The following is a 15,833-nucleotide window of genomic DNA, read 5'->3' as shown; positions in this document are numbered from 1 at the left end:
CATGATTGGAGTTTTCATCACACGAAAGGTTGGGCCAAAAGAAAAAAGAACAGAATTGAAGCACAAAAGATGTTTTACTGGTGCACAATTTAGGACAGGAATCATTTCTGTAGTCTTACCAATCCGGTGAATATAAGTTGTTGTTGATTCAGGGAAATCGTAATTTATTACGCAATTGATGCCCTTAGAGTCCATACCCTGAGCAACAACATCTGTGGCAATTAAAACCCACGTCTTTCCGGCCCTGAAACTATCAACCGCATTTTCTCGCTATGTGTATATATATATATATATATATATAGTGCACTATTTCACTTTAAACTATTGAAAAATATACAATAGAAGAAGAAACAAACTATTCAAGCTACTATGATATACAACAATGCATATGGTAGCCCTAGAGCTATCATTTATTGACAATCCACTAGCGTTTTTTTTTTTTTTTGGTTTGGGACTTATAATTCCCAAAACAGGTAATTAAGGATTTTGATTCCTAAATCAACTATTAGGGTTGCGATTCTTATATCCGACAGCAACCATTAATGGCGACAGCTAGCTTGCGGCGAGGTTGCAACGAGAACAAAAAGAAAAAAAACAAAAAAAAAAAAACGGAGGATGATATCTCCGGCTAGATCATATCGCACCACGAAGTGTTGTCACAAGCCTTAGTAGAGAACGACGACATCTCGGTAAACATTGTTTCCTGTTGTTGTTGCTCGAACCAGAGTCAGGTTCCTGGAACTCTTCTGAATTCCTGGCAGAGTAGCCATGTCTGCCTATCCCTACCCTTTTCCTTCTCCCTGTCTTCGTTGGCAGCAATTAACTCGGTTGATTGCTGTTGAGTCCGACCACTGCTCAACCGGGACCTCCTTGATTACAGTCCCCAGATCATTAATCCGGAGGATTTTACCTCCTCCAGCGGCTGCTAGGTTTTAGGGAAGAAGGAACAGTGGCAGCTTTCTTTTTTTTCAGGAATAGGGTTCCCACAATCCACCAGCGTTGATTGACCTTAACCATTTGATAATGCAAGGCACAAAGTTACCTGTGTCCGAGTCAAATCTGCATGGATAATGTTATTTTTTATGTTGTCAAATGCTAATTCCTTGTAGAGATCCTTTGCTCTTTCCTTGCTTTGGACAAACGCTAGTATAGGCGGGTTCAGACACTGGCCACCAAAAGGATCATAGTCACAACAAGAGAAATACAGAACCAGTTAAGGATAATGATAATTTTGACTCAAACAAAGATCTCAATGCAAATGGCATGATTCTGTTTTCAGACAAACATCATGATGGGATACATATGCAAACAGAACAACTATTTCTTTAGTGAACACTATAACTGCATGCAATGGCTAAACGACAATTTAATAGTAGTACCATGAAAGTAACAAAGTTGCATACACCTTTTCATTTTCATCATGCTCAAGTATTGTATTTCTAACAATAACCATTGGAGGCCAGACGATCTCATGGTCAGTTGCAGTCTCACGTAGACCCTTCCATTTACCAAATAACTCACCGGCCGGAATTACCGAAGTTCCCCTCCTATGCAGTTCCTCATCCAAGAGTTCAGCAAGATCCCGATGTAGCTTCACCCTTTAGGCACCTTTTGTATTTGCATGAGTAATAAGAGGCTATCGACCTCGATGCCAGTCAATAGCACCTGGGCCATCATGGCATGCCGGGCAGTGCCACTGCCCTGATGGCTCATTTATCTGCTCAACAGTCAAACTGTCCAATGCTTTAAAGCCGTGTCTCATGGCCCTTTGAATGGGGTCATTTTGTTCCATCTGTCTATGGCTTATGAGATATAAATCACATGGCTAGAATCATCAAATCAAAGTGTTACTTTAGAATCATAAGAAATACAAAGAGCAGTCTATTACAAGATGCTTGAAAATGATGGATCTATTTTGTTTTCCGGTCGACCTTTTTTTTTTTTCAAAAAACCTTTGTACCATTTATAATTTAAACAGCGCATGTACAAAGCAGGGATTCAGGAGGGCAAACCACAAAAAAAAACTTGGGCCTCTCCTATCGTATGAAGCTAACTAAAGGAAAAAGGAAAACACACTAAGGATCTGACGTATTTCTAATCGAACCAAGGCCAACCTTATCAAGGAATATCAGCCCTCTGACCTGTCTCGGAAGGGAAGACACAAGAGGAAATAGGGAGGACACTTGGAGTTCACTTCCCATGCGGGCCATGGCATCAGCTGACCTGTTTCCCTCCCTTAGAATATGGCTGAGGGAGGAAGTTCCTTTCTGGATCGACACATTGATTCTGGAAATCCAATGTCTCCAAGGCCATGGGGATCGCACCTTCCCCAGAAGGAGTTTTAGGGCGATCATGGAGTCGGTCTCAATTTCAATCTTTTTCAGCCCACGTTCCAGACACTGATTGATCCCATCATGAATCGCGCGCAACTCAGCTAGGTTATTCGTACCCGTCCCGTAGCCTTCCGCGAAGGCGAAAAGAAGATTTCCATTCTCTTCCCTACAAACTCCACCGCCGCCTGACAAACCCGGGTTACCTCTAGCCGACCCATCCACGTTAAGTTTAACCCAACCTTTTGCCGGGTTTTTCCATTTGACGATTTGGGAGCATGCATGAAACTGACCATGAGGGGAGGGGGAAATGGGCTGGCGCCCAAGCAAGAGGTGGGATCTCATGGGTGTTCCTTCAAGAATGATGTTACTCCACCAGTTGATACGCGCAATGGCTAAGCGAGCCGATGCCATTTTACCCTTGAATCTGGCTTCATTTCTCGCCCTCCAAATTTCCCATAAAATCAAAGCTGGGATAATAGATCGGGTCACAGAGGGGCGCTGCCCGGAGCTGAAGCTTCACGCCACTGAGTTAATTTGCCCTCCACTGTATGATGGGACAGAGGAGAAATCCCATAAAAGAACCGAAATGCATCCAAAGGGAAGAGGCAAGATTACTTGTTAGGAAAAGATGGGAGATGGATTCAGAATGGGCGGAGGAGGGAGGTTCCGTATCACAACAGCAACATTTGGACACCATCGACACCCCTTTGGATTGTACTCGGACGTCCACTGGGACAGCCCCATGCAACAGTCTCCAACAAAAGATCGAAACTTTTGGTGGAAGAGATTTGTGCCATATCCCATTGCTCCACCTCGCAGTTGTAGATGGGGATCTAGAGATCTTCCAAGCCGACTTGATTGTGAACATTCCTGAAGGGTCTAGGGGCCAAAAACAGGATGGAAGATCTTCTGAAGTAGCAAACCCCCCATTGAAGATGTGATTTATCACCTGTTGGGGAAGATATGTGGGAGTGACTGAAGGCGGGAGCGGGCCAACAATTCCTAGGAAATCCCTGACTTTTCATGCTATTGATCAGAAGCTTAGGATCACCTGATTGGCATGTTTTTTGCGCACCATAGCTTGCTCGTTGTTGGATGAGGAGCAGTCTAATTTCTTTAGAGTAACCTCCTAGAACTTGAAATTACAAACTTAACACCAAAATATTGCATCATTATCCCTATTTCATATATAGATGTGAGACAATTCAGTCAAATTGAACTTACATAATGATCAAGAATGGGAATGAAGGGTAGGGAGAAACAAAACAAGAATTGACTGTATTCTTGAGCTCTGCATTCACTAGTCCTTCGACCTTCTTTCTCCCTTTCTTCAATAAAACTTTGTTAATTATAAAAAAACGGAACAAGAACAAGAACACAGATTCGTAGGAACACACAAGGGCAAGACATTCCATACCAATTAAATGGGTCAGCACAACTTAATATAACCCAGATTTATCCAACGCATTGCCTAGACACAAAACTTCACTCCCAATAGCATGCAGTTCTAAATCAAACAATTCTATGAGAACTGATGACAGCGATTTTACAGGGCATGACTACAAAATGAACTTCAGGCATGCATCCTCGTGTTGGAAGTTAAGTGTTGGAGTATAAGTAAATTCAATGCTCCGTAAGGTGCGAGTGATTGTTGTAAGTCAGTTTGTGTAATCTCAAAGTGTACGAGCTCGGCCCCAAGAAGTTTTTTGCTTTGATCTTGGACTTCTGAGGCAGTAGTTCAGTTGAGAAGCTTCTTTTCAGGTCTGTTCTATTTTGCTATGTCCTGATTTTGGTCAGAAGAATGCCATGTATCATGTTGGAGACAGCTAAACTGGCTCTGGTTGATGTATGTAGTATGTGATTCTGTCAAGACTTTCAGGGCCCGTTTGGCCGGGCGGATTGGAAGGGATTGGATGGTATTGGAAGGGATTGGAAGGTAAATCCTGGGATTGGCCGGGCATGCCAAACAGCTAGGTGATCTGATCCCAGGATATAGCAATCGCATGGATCTTAAGACAATCCACTGACAAGATCATCATTACCTTTAAATCCCATCCAATCCGCTCAAATTTGCCCGGGACGTGTTTGGTTGGAAGGATTGGAAGGGATGCAGACCCGATATAGCAATTCCGGGATATAGCAATCCCATGGATCTAAAGACAATCCACTGACAACACCATCATTGCCTTGAAATCCATGCCATCCACCCTGATACCATTCAATCCCTTCTAATCCACCCGTCCAAACGGGCCCTCAAGTATTTCCTTTTTCACAACATGGGAGCTATGCTTGTTTGAGATGGTACATCACTGATCGGTGATCTTTTTGTTTTGTATTAACGGAGGTAACCACGAGCTATACTATATGTAATTATTTGAAAACATATCCATGATGGTAATATATGCATCCTTAGCTAGCATCCAAGAGATGGCTTCTTTCTTTTGCATGCTTTACAACAAAAAAAAAAAAAAAAAAAAAAAAAACTTCAGGCATGCATGCATATCATATCATTTCGACTAAAACTTAGAGACATGGAAGAAAACAAACGAAGGGGATATAATAATTTGATTTTTCTAGAGCTCAAATGCTCATTACTACAACAGCAACTTCACATAGTGTGGAGGTCCTTTTTCGTAAAGCTATGTTTTGCGAAAAAATAATAATAATAATAATAATGAATAAATAAATAAAAATGTCAGCTAATACTCCTAGTTTGTGATTTGCACACAAGATGCAAAGGTCACTAGAACTAACATAGAAATCCTAATGCTCAAATTGAAACAACAGAAGGTTAAACTGAAAATTACTCAAAATTTGCCTGATACCAAACATCTGACAAGGGACCTTAACAATTGCACCTCTAACAGTATGAAATGTTATATCAAAATGAGGAAAAAACTAAGAAACACCAAAAACTTAAGCAGAAGTGAATGACTGGATGGAATTTGAACTGGATTTGAAGCCTTCAAAACATTTCAAATGACTGGATAAATTTTATGTTCGCGAAAAAAGACAACAACAATAGCTATGACATTTGTGCTAGATTTGAAGCCTCCAAAACATTTGAAGTCTTAAGTAATGTGATACTACATCAGTGCCAACATTACTGGGTGAAAAGTAGCTACAGAAAACCCATTCCCAGAAAAACCCAATTTTCAAAAAATTAATTAAGAAGATAGGGAGCCTCTATTTTACAAAAGAAACACTCTTTTCCTCATAAAACCAATACATAAATGTACTAATCTATTTCCTAAAACCAGAAAGAAAAAGGATGAAAAAGAAATGTGGTGGATTTGTGAGGTGGACCTTGTCCTTCTCGAGCTGTTCTTTGAGATGACTAGATGAATTTTATGTTTGCGAAAAAAGACAATAACAATAGCTATGGAATTTGTGCTAGATTTGAAGCCTCCAAAACATTTCAAGTCCTGAGTAATGTTATACTACCTCAGTGCCAACATTAGTGGGTGAAAAGTAGCTACAGAAAACCCATTTTTCAAAAAATTAATTAAGAAGACAGGGAGCCTATATTTTACAACCAAAAAAAAAAAAAAAAAAAAAAAAACGCCCTTTTCCTCATAAAACCAATACATAAATGTACTAATCTATTTCCTAAAACTAGAAACAAAAAGGATGAAAAAGAAATGTGGTGGATTTGTGAGGTGGAACTTGTCCTTCTCGAGCTATTCTTTGAGAGAGAACTGAGGACCAAGGTCAATATTCTTGTAATCTTTGTCAGCTTCAAAATCAGTCTCTGTAGAACAAACGGAGGTGTAGCTGAGTTTCCTGTCGAGCTTCTTGAAATCTTCGTCATTGTCGTGTTCTGCATCCGAGTCATGGGGAGCTCGCTCGGCTTGTTGTTCTCACATCCGCCCTTCTCTTTTTCTTTCTCCATATCATCACTAACATTTACCATTGCCACTCACATGCATCATCAATATAGTCCAATGGAATGATAGAAATAGATTGCTAGAGTAATCAGCAACGATTGACAATTTTGCATAAGATTCTTGGTTGAAGCATTTCTTCAAACATGTAGGTGGCCATGGACAACGACAAATATGGTTGTCACTGCCATGGTTGCTACCCAATTTTCTGGCCATCAAAAGAGGAAATGAGAGAGAAAGAGAGAGTACCTTTGACTTCGTTCTCTGATTTCTTCTATTCCCTTTAACTATTGAAGAGAGATCGATGAAAGGACTGCTTCGAAGAGAACAAGTTGGGAGAGAGACGTCGATAGAGAGGGAGGGAAATCAAGGAGATCGAGAGGGGGAGGGAGAGGAAGGGAGAGAGAATAAGAGAGTACGAGGGAGAGAGATCGAGGAAGGTAGAGGGAGAAACGAGATAGGAGAGAGATTTAGGAAGGGTGAGGGAGAAGCGCACGGGACGAGATAGAGATCAAGGAAGGAGTGCGACAAGAGGGGGAAAGAGAGAGGGAAATGAAATACCCTCTTTGTGCATAGTTATTTTATTTTATTTTTTTATTTTAACACCATTTCACTGGCGCCCACCTATTAGAAAAAGGGGCATTTTTGGATGGCTGCCGGTGATTCTCGCTATCATTGACAGTTAGAGATGGCCGCCAATATAAAAAAGTGCTAGTAATAATGCATTTTCTTGTAGTGTGTAAAACTGATAAAGTATTTGTATCCACTCAAAGATATTATAGTGAATGACACACAAATGTTTGTGTGTATCACCTCTAAGAGTCCTACACATCTTGTTACATATTTCTTTCTGCTTTCAATCTGTTTACCCTTAATATAATTAACAAATATTTTATAGTTGTAGAAGTCTAGAGAATGAAGAATCTCTTCTCGCACTAGCCTTTCTAGTCTCTCACGAGATATATAGCTTAATCACCTATGCTACAACATGGAGGAATTTTCATAGTGTAATATTTCCTTAAATTCTACTTTATTTCCATGCAGCGCATTTACATTATAGACGTGTGAGGCATTCAAGTTTAATTGATATATGTTGTTTACTATAGAGCCAATGCTTATAATAATTGAATCAAAGAAATACTCAACATTTTATTCTCAAATTTAAATGAATAAGTTAATTTGTCTAAATAAAAACAAAAACTAAATTACTCCTTAAAGAAGGCACACAAAATGTATCTATTAGATTCAACAAGTGACCAGACTTTTAAGCTAAGCTTACAGACTCCAACTGCCTCTACGTCTACTTTATTTCTATTGCCTACGTATACTAAGCGTTCGTCATCTGTTGGTTACCTGCTCTTTAGCAAGTCTAGCACAAAAGTGTATATGTGAATAGTTGTTACCGAATCTATCCACCAAGAATCAAACAACACATTAACTATATTAGATTCAAAACACACGAGGATATAATTATTACCCTTCCTTACGAGCCACTGCTTGTACTTTATGCAGTCCTTCTTCTAATGACCTGACTTTTATAAACGAAGCAATTAATGTTTTTAATCCACTTATGATTTAATCTGTTTCTATGTTGATTACCAACCAGAGGACCTGAAGATCCCTTAACAGAACCATGTTTCCTTTTCCCATACAATTATGTCCACGTCCATGTACTGGGGTTACAAGATTAACATCTTGTGCCTTGCCTAGTTTCTTGAGCCTTTTCTCCTCTTCGATGCACTGAGAAATTAATTCGTCCAACGTTTATTTATCCTTTAATATAGTATAGTTTATCAGGAATGTATTGTATTGAGGAGGTAAGTTGTTCATGACTAAATAAACCAATTGGTCATCTTTACTTTCTAGTCCCAAAGTGCAGATCTTAGATACCACTTTGATCTACTCAATAATGTACTTACGAATGTCTTCATTTCCATTATAAGATGAGTGGGTTAATTTATTCAGTAAGAAACCCACTTTTGCCTTATCCGAATTCTTGAATCAATTTTCTATTTCGGTTAAGAAAACATTGGCCTTATGCACATTAGGCATGGTACCCCTCATTGTCTTAAAAATCGAGTGCTTTAAGATTTTCAAAAACGTACTATCGAATTTGGACAATACCTCATAACGAGTAATCTCTGATTTAATAGCATTTTCATATGGTTTTAGAGGTTTTAGCTTATCTAATGCAAGGTCCAACTGCAAGTAATGCAGGAAAATCTTTATAGACTCTTTCCATTAAACATAATTAGTCCTAGTTAAGTCAGGAACATGACCTTTGCCAGAGCAGAGAGAGAGGAAGGAGACACTGAGAGAGGGAGAAGGAGAGGTTGGGACAGAGCAGGTAGGTGCACTTTCAATGCAGCTGCGTTTCCACCGCCCTCTCCCAAATTCTAAATGGATAGCCATTGCCTGTAACAAAGTAACTTGTGACTTGAAAAACACCTAATTCCTCTGTTACATTTCTTGCAATCTTACTTGATAGAAAGTTACAGGTTGAGACTTTGTTACCTGTAACATTTCCCCCAAACACAAACTGTAAGAAAGTCACCTGTAACTTTCTTACATTTTACACAAGTTACAGGCATCCAAACGGCCCCTAATAAAATACCAATTTCCATGAACTCTCCTCCCAGAAATTTTTGATTTTCGTCGCTTCTCGATCTCAATCCCGGCCTAGTTTGATGGCTTTGTACCTCTTTGAATCGGCATCTGGTTTCTCTCTCTTCCACGTTCATGGCATTGACGAGATCGGGTAGAACACAGTAGCCATCCGTAACTCGGTCCTCGACCTCACCTGGTTCGGGAAAGTCATGAAATTCACTGCATTTCAGCCCTTCTCCTCCACTCTCGACGCTCTCAACCAATGCAACGCGGTCTCTGAAGGACTTTTGACTGATGAATTGAGGAACTTCTTGGAGATGAATCTTTCAAAAATCAAGGAAGGAAAGAAGCCTAAGTTCAGTCTGGGTGTCGCAAAGCCTAAAATTGGATCTCAGATTTCTGAACTGACTAAGATCCCTTGCCAAAGCAATGAGTTTGTCTTGGAAATCCTTCGTGGTGTACGGTTGCATTTCGAGAGGTTTATCAAGGACTTTAAGCAAGCAGACTTAGAAAAGGCTCTGCTAGGTTTGGGGCATAGTTACAGTCGAGCAAAGGTCAAGTTCAATGTTAACCAGGTTGACAATATGGAAGCCATTTTCCTTCTCGATACCTTGACAAAGATATCAATTCCTTCTCCATGAGAGTCAGAGAATGGTACTCTTGGCACTTCCCTGAACTAGCGAAGATTGTCAATGATAACTATCTCTATGCCAAAGTTGCAAAATTTGTGGAGAATAAGTCAGAGTTAACTGAGGACAAGATTCCAGGGTTAGAAGACATTCTTGGTGATGAGGGGAAAGCGAAGGAGATTGTTGAAGCAGCTAAAGCATCTATGGGTTAGGATTTGTCTCCGATTGACTTGATTAATGTCTAGCAATTTGTTCAGAGGGTAATGGACCTCTCTGAATACAAGAAGAAGCTCTACGAATATCTTGTCACAAAAATGAATGACATTGCACCAAATTTGGCTTCTCTAATTGGTGAAGTCGTTGGGGCCCGTTTGATTTCCCATGCTGGCAGTCTTACAAACCTAGCCAAGTGCCCTACTTCTACACTTCAGATCCTTGGTGCCGAAAAAGCACTTTTTAGGGCATTGAAAACCCAAGGGAACACCCCAAAATATGGCCTTATTTTTCATTCTTCTTTTATTGGCTGAGCATCTGCACGGAACAAGGGCTGTTTAGCTCGTTACCTTGCAAATAAGTGTTCCATTGCATCTCGCATTGACTGTTTCTCAGAGATGAATACCACCATTTTTGGGGAAAAGCTTTGTGAACAGGTGGAGGAGAGGCTGGATTTTTATGACAAGGGCATTGCCCCATGCAAGAACTTGGATGTGATGAAACTGGCTATTGATAGTGCAATAAACAAAGACTCAAAAAAGAATCAAGACGGAGAAGAAAACAAGATGGATACAGATGGACCTACAGAAGTTTTGACAAAGAAAAGTAAGAAAAAGAAAGCCAAAAGTGAGGGTGCAGATGGAGTATCTGTGGTAGAGGATAAACTGGCCGAGGTTGCAGAAGGAGATCCTCCCATTGAGCCTGAGATTGAGAAGAAGAAGAAGAAGAAAGAGAAGCGCAAGTTGACAGAGGAGCTGGTTCCTGAAATTCCTAATGGCACAAATGGATTAGATTCTGAACAGAATGGCACAGCTAAGAAGAAGAAAAAGAAGAAGGTCAGTGAAGAGGCTGCTAATGGAGACGAGCTCCAAACTGCGAGCAAGGTGAAGAAAAGTGGAGATGATGAGTGAGTTTTGTGAGTTTTTTGTCCCGAGATCTTTTGTTGTGGCCTGCTTGGTGCAACGGTTACTCTATTACATTTTTCCGGAATCTTGGAAGGAGTTTTATAATTTAATCAATATGTTTTTACTATTTTTTTTTTTTTTAAAAAGTCAAGAACATGATGCGTTTAAGCTAGAATTGTAAGTGGTTAGAAAATATACTTATATTAGCAGATTGTTTACATAAAACAATTCATTAATAAAACTGAAATTAGTCAAAATTGACCAATTCAAATGATTGGGGTTTTCAACTGAATTATCCAGGATGAAGATGGGCCCAATCAATCAATCCTAGTGAGAATTAGTCACATCATCATCATTCTTCATGTGCCAGGTAGTGATGACATGCAAGTAAATCTCCTGAACATGAAGCTAAGTAATGTTGATCATGTAAATCCAAAACAATCAACACTTGCAGGTGAGATAAGTCTCTTAGGCTTACATTACTAGTACCATTCATTTCACACCATTCATATCCCTAGAAAATGATGATCATTTACATTGTTGTTACTGTCTGCATGAAACGTGAATGCAACTGTATACAATCCTTACTAGAATCTCAATATCACAAGTTTGCACTCACAACAATCTTCATCGACTGAGGTCACTATGGTGGCTAACATAGTCGAATCTAATCCAATGAATTTAGACTTAGGATTATCAATAAAGTAGTGTAATTTGGCCTAGCGGATAGTTGGCATTGATTGTTATAAGAGGGGAAATCCCTATATTAAAACAAATGGCTAGTTTTCACTTCCCATTTCAACAGTCCATGTCAGCTCCTAAAAGATGGGTAATGAGTCCATAACTATGCCTAATCAGAACTCTTTTCAGATGGAATGTCAGACCAAATACCCATGGTTGACCAAATAGAAAGTCCATACACTTAATCGTTCACCTAGTGAATGAACCAAATTGTATATGCACTCATTGTAAAGTGAATAGACGGTCCAGATGGAAAACCTATATTGTGCACAATTGATGGTTTAAATCTAAGGCCTTAATGACCCAAAACGGCCATTAGAAGAAAGCCCATGCATAAAAATGAATGAATTAAGTCCCATAAACAAATGTCTAATGGGTTCAAACCTCTAAACTGGGCCTAATAACAACCTCAACAAGTTTGGGCCTGTTAAGGGGTCAAATTGAGGGCCTGTACCCAAATGCCCTACTACATCCAACTGCCATGCGATGTGGCCCACCAAATGAGAAAAAGGGGCCCAGTCGAGAGCTCATGCAATTAGGTAATTAGGCCCACAAGCCGGTTGAAACAAGCAAAGGGTGTTTCCCTTTCTGGCTCAAAATAAAACAACCCCTAAGGCTTTCATTTGAAATGAAACAGGAAAAGGGGAAAACCCCTGCTCTAATCCTGCGCCACCACCAATGCAATCCAAAAATTTGGTACCCGTAATCATCAATTCATTGACTTGAAGGGAGTCTGTCGTTCATAGATTCCATCACAATTAAAGATTTTAAATGGGTTGGTGGGTAAATGAGACTCATTCTAGTCGGAATAAAGTTCCAATGGCAACACGTCAATGATAATGGAAGATTCCAGCTACCAGAGGCTGGTGCAAGCTGAATGAACATGAAATCCGATATGGGGAGAGCCGTAGATGGCATCGCAAGCAGTTGAAGTGGGAACGGGTGACTTGAAGTCGCTCGTCCCCATGATTTGCAGACGATACCACCTATAATTAGGGCTGGAAAAAAAAAACTTTCCTGATGCAACAGGCATGAAATCTTTCCTTCCTTTTTTTTTTTTTTTTTATGGTCATAATTGATAATAACCTGATGAGTCTTTAAAGCCCTTCTAGGTTGACACCAATGGTTATCTCTCCTCCTGAATCTAGCTAAGTGAGATTTTTTATCCCCTGCGATAAGCTGAAATCTAAGATCAATGGCTGTTACTATCGGTCGCGGCCACTGGCAGCATCCACGCTTTCAAAAGCAGAGATACAACCATTACTAAATGGGTTTTCATAACCTTAACTAAGTAAAACAACCAATTTTAGTCTCGAATTGGGTTGCAATCATAGAGATCTAATGCCCACCGTTGGTGTCGCAGAATGCCTGAAACGGATACAGAAACACACACACACACACACACACATATATATAGACACACACACACACCCCCTAATGGCCTAGTTTGAGTCTAGTTAAACTATGATTAGATCACAGATTTGGTCCTTAAGATTCCTAGACAAATTCAATATTTTGACCAGCTCCTCCATATTTGATGCACTATTGCCCCTGATACCAACTATAAATTCTATTTGTGGAATTAAAGGTCCAAACAATGCATAGGAGATGGGGATCAAACGTCCTATATTAAAATTCATACCCGGTAAAGACGTCGTTGTTGTAGGCTTGATGTCGTACTCTTTCACACCTTATACCCTTTAGAGAAGAACCAGGATGCAAATATAAGCTTCAGTCATGTGTAGACCTGGGGACCTAGCCCTACTTTAATAGTTTAGAGGGTTGAGGAGTTTAAAACCCATTGAAACTCCTCTCGCTTAGGCTTCATACAAATTTGACAATCCTAATTCAACTAGAACATTGTGCGTATGACACAGTTGTAGTGCACCACCCATTATACCATTTTAGATCAATCATAAATTGGTGGGATCTACTAGTATGCTCGATCAAATTATCCAAACCTTAGGGAGATCTAGACCGTTGGTCAATAAGGCCTACCATATAGAATTCTTACATTCTCCCACTTGTTTTACATTGATTGATGTCAAAGTTTAATATCGAAAATATTTTAAAAACAAGCTTTAATTTTGAAAAATATCCAAATGGTTCACCAATGTAAGTGTTGGATAATACAGGCAACGCTTATACAATCTAGTCCATCGAGACTATTAGTATTGGATCGCGATAGTCTTCACAACATTTAATCTATACTAAATAAGACAAAACACTATCACAAAATACCACAATTCTTAAATATCTAGATAAAGAACTAGGAACTGTGGTATAATAATTTCACACGTCTCTAATGAAACTTGACTTTAATTCTGCTAACTCAATATAAATTGCACATGTATGAAGAGAAGAAGAAATTAACTTTATATTACAATCATCAAAATTTTATAAATGAGATCTCTTTGATATCTATAAAATAAAACACACTCGATTCCCACAAAATGAATACATCTATGGCGTCAATGACTTGTATGAATGTCATGTGCTCCTGAAATAGCACGATAGGGAGCCCTTTAGTGAGGGTATATGTACCTCGAATAGGGAGATGGGGAGGAAATATTTGGCACAAAGGGAAAGAGGGAGTGAGAGTGAGTGAAAATAACTTCAATTTTCTACCAGGGAATTGGATTTTTAAGTTTAATCATTAAATGGAGGAGACCGAGTAATGGATTGCTCAACCTCAGTGTTGACGCGCGGGTCGGCCAGAGGGAACCTGAATATGGGAGGAGGGGGAGGTGTCCCTAGAGATCACCGGGGAAAGGTAATCTTGGTCTTCCACAAATGTTATGGACAAGTTTCTAACTTGGTAGCAAAAGCACAGGCTTTGGTGGATGGCTTGGAGTTATGAGGTGACATGGCCCATGGGCCTTACCAACATTTTGATTGAAACAGACTCTAAAGTGATTGTTGAGGGGCCAATCCGGGAGGGGCTGTTCCCTGGAGGGCTAGGTATCGCTTGGGCATGGTTATTCAAAAATGATCCTCCATTAATTTTAAAATCTCCCATATGCTTTGCGAAGGAAATGCAGTGGCGGATGCACTAGCAAGGATGGGCAGCAGGGGATACCATGACAGGACATTCTTCAGCTCCACGGACCTCCCTCACCCCATCAGAGGCCTGCTGGCTATCGACGTCTCTTAAGAAATAGGATCGCCTTTAATGGATTTTTATTCCTTCTGGGGTTTTGATACAGTGGGGAGGTATTTGATAAGTTTGTCCCGGCCGGCTTTTTGTAGGTCACGTCCGAAATTTGCGTATGAACAGTTATGCTAGCTGTTCAATAATTTTAATTTTGAGAATAAAAAATTAAAAAAAAAAAAAAAATTAAGAAAGGAACACAAACGAAGTTCATACCACAATCTACTTCAACGGGGGATATAACAAGCATCCCCTCTTATTTGCTTAATATAGTAGATAACACAAACAACTACAAACATGAGTGCCATGTCTAGGCATTGACAAAAGGGTACAGTTCATATCTTATGTTACAACTCCCCCCAACAACTCTTCCACCTTTCTTCCCGTCACAACAGGATGGAAGTTCACCTATGGCACTCTCCAAGCACTTCTTACAATCCCCACTAGAAAGATCCCTAGTACACTGAGCCAAACCATACAGCTTCTCATGTTTTCCAATATCCATATCTCCACTAGCATACATCAATGGATTGAGGTAAGCTTCAAGTGACAGATGGTGCAGTAATTCCCTGGTTTTCTGATTAAACGTAGCTGGGTCATCTACGCTCTGTGTGTTCCACATATAGAACCTGTTAACGGTGTCAATTTTCCCAAAGAAGTTGTCATTCGAGTAGCGCAAGAGACAGTTATCAAACCATATGACTGCCTCTTCCTTGTATGGGCATAGATCACGAACATCGCTAACGGCACCTACAAGACATGTCATGCAATCAGAGCTTGAAACATCGCCACGACATAGGGCCAGCCCATTTGCTTGATCTGGGCGCTTTCCTACGGAGCCGATCCCAAAGCCCTTGACAGAAACTTTGGTGGGGAGAGAGCTCAGCAATTGGTTCAAGTTATTGCTGAATGGGCCATTGGCTGTGTAATTTTTTGGGCTTGAACACGTGTGCCAAAGAGGGTCTACTGCATGGAGGCCATGAAGGAGAAGAGTGAAGGATAGAAGATATAAAGTTAACAGCTCCATGTTGAGAAGAAATGGAAACGGAATTGTGAATGGTTTCCTTGAAGAAATGAAACCTCTTTAATAGAAAAAAAAAATCCCCCAGTTCGTGAAATGTAACCGTTGAAGTTTTCTTTGAAGATTTTGCTACTGTGTCAAAGATCAGATATTAGTGTCACCTCATGCAATTGTCAACCTTCTGGATGGCCGCACTCCACATTAGACTGCGATGGAGAGCCATCATCCTATGGGTGCCACTGAGTCAAAGATCAGATGTCGGTGTCACCTCTTTCGCTTGTCAACCCTTTAGTTGGCCGCGCTGCACATTGGACTGCGATTGAAACCCATCATTTGGGGACGCCCCTTG

At 40.1% G+C, this 15,833-nt stretch overlaps 1 protein-coding gene, 1 long non-coding RNA gene and 1 pseudogene across 2 annotated transcripts; 1 reads left to right on the top strand and 2 right to left on the bottom strand.

Annotated features, from left to right (window-relative positions):
• Positions 1 to 957: 957 nt before the first annotated feature.
• LOC131220599 (uncharacterized) lies at positions 958 to 1,855 on the bottom strand. Its single transcript, XR_009158716.1, has 2 exons — positions 1,406 to 1,855; positions 958 to 1,165 (listed from the first exon to the last, which is right to left on the bottom strand). It is a non-coding gene; the product is annotated as an uncharacterized LOC131220599 (long non-coding RNA).
• Positions 1,856 to 8,540: 6,685 nt separating this feature from the next.
• Positions 8,541 to 10,701, top strand: LOC131221569 (nucleolar protein 56-like; annotated as a pseudogene).
• Positions 10,702 to 14,631: 3,930 nt separating this feature from the next.
• Positions 14,632 to 15,490, bottom strand: LOC131220190 (cysteine-rich repeat secretory protein 38-like). The gene has a single exon (XM_058215152.1). It carries the CDS (start codon positions 15,488 to 15,490, stop codon positions 14,774 to 14,776), a length of 717 nt encoding a protein of 238 aa, XP_058071135.1. The 3' UTR covers positions 14,632 to 14,773.
• Between the last annotated feature and the right edge of the window lie 343 nt (positions 15,491 to 15,833).

Source organism: Magnolia sinica, chromosome 12 (genome assembly GCF_029962835.1).
Source record: "Magnolia sinica isolate HGM2019 chromosome 12, MsV1, whole genome shotgun sequence".
NCBI classification, from domain to species: Eukaryota; Viridiplantae; Streptophyta; class Magnoliopsida; order Magnoliales; family Magnoliaceae; genus Magnolia; species Magnolia sinica.
The sequence above is the reverse complement of the archived record's forward strand: the minus strand, read 5'-3'. Positions and strand labels throughout refer to the sequence as shown.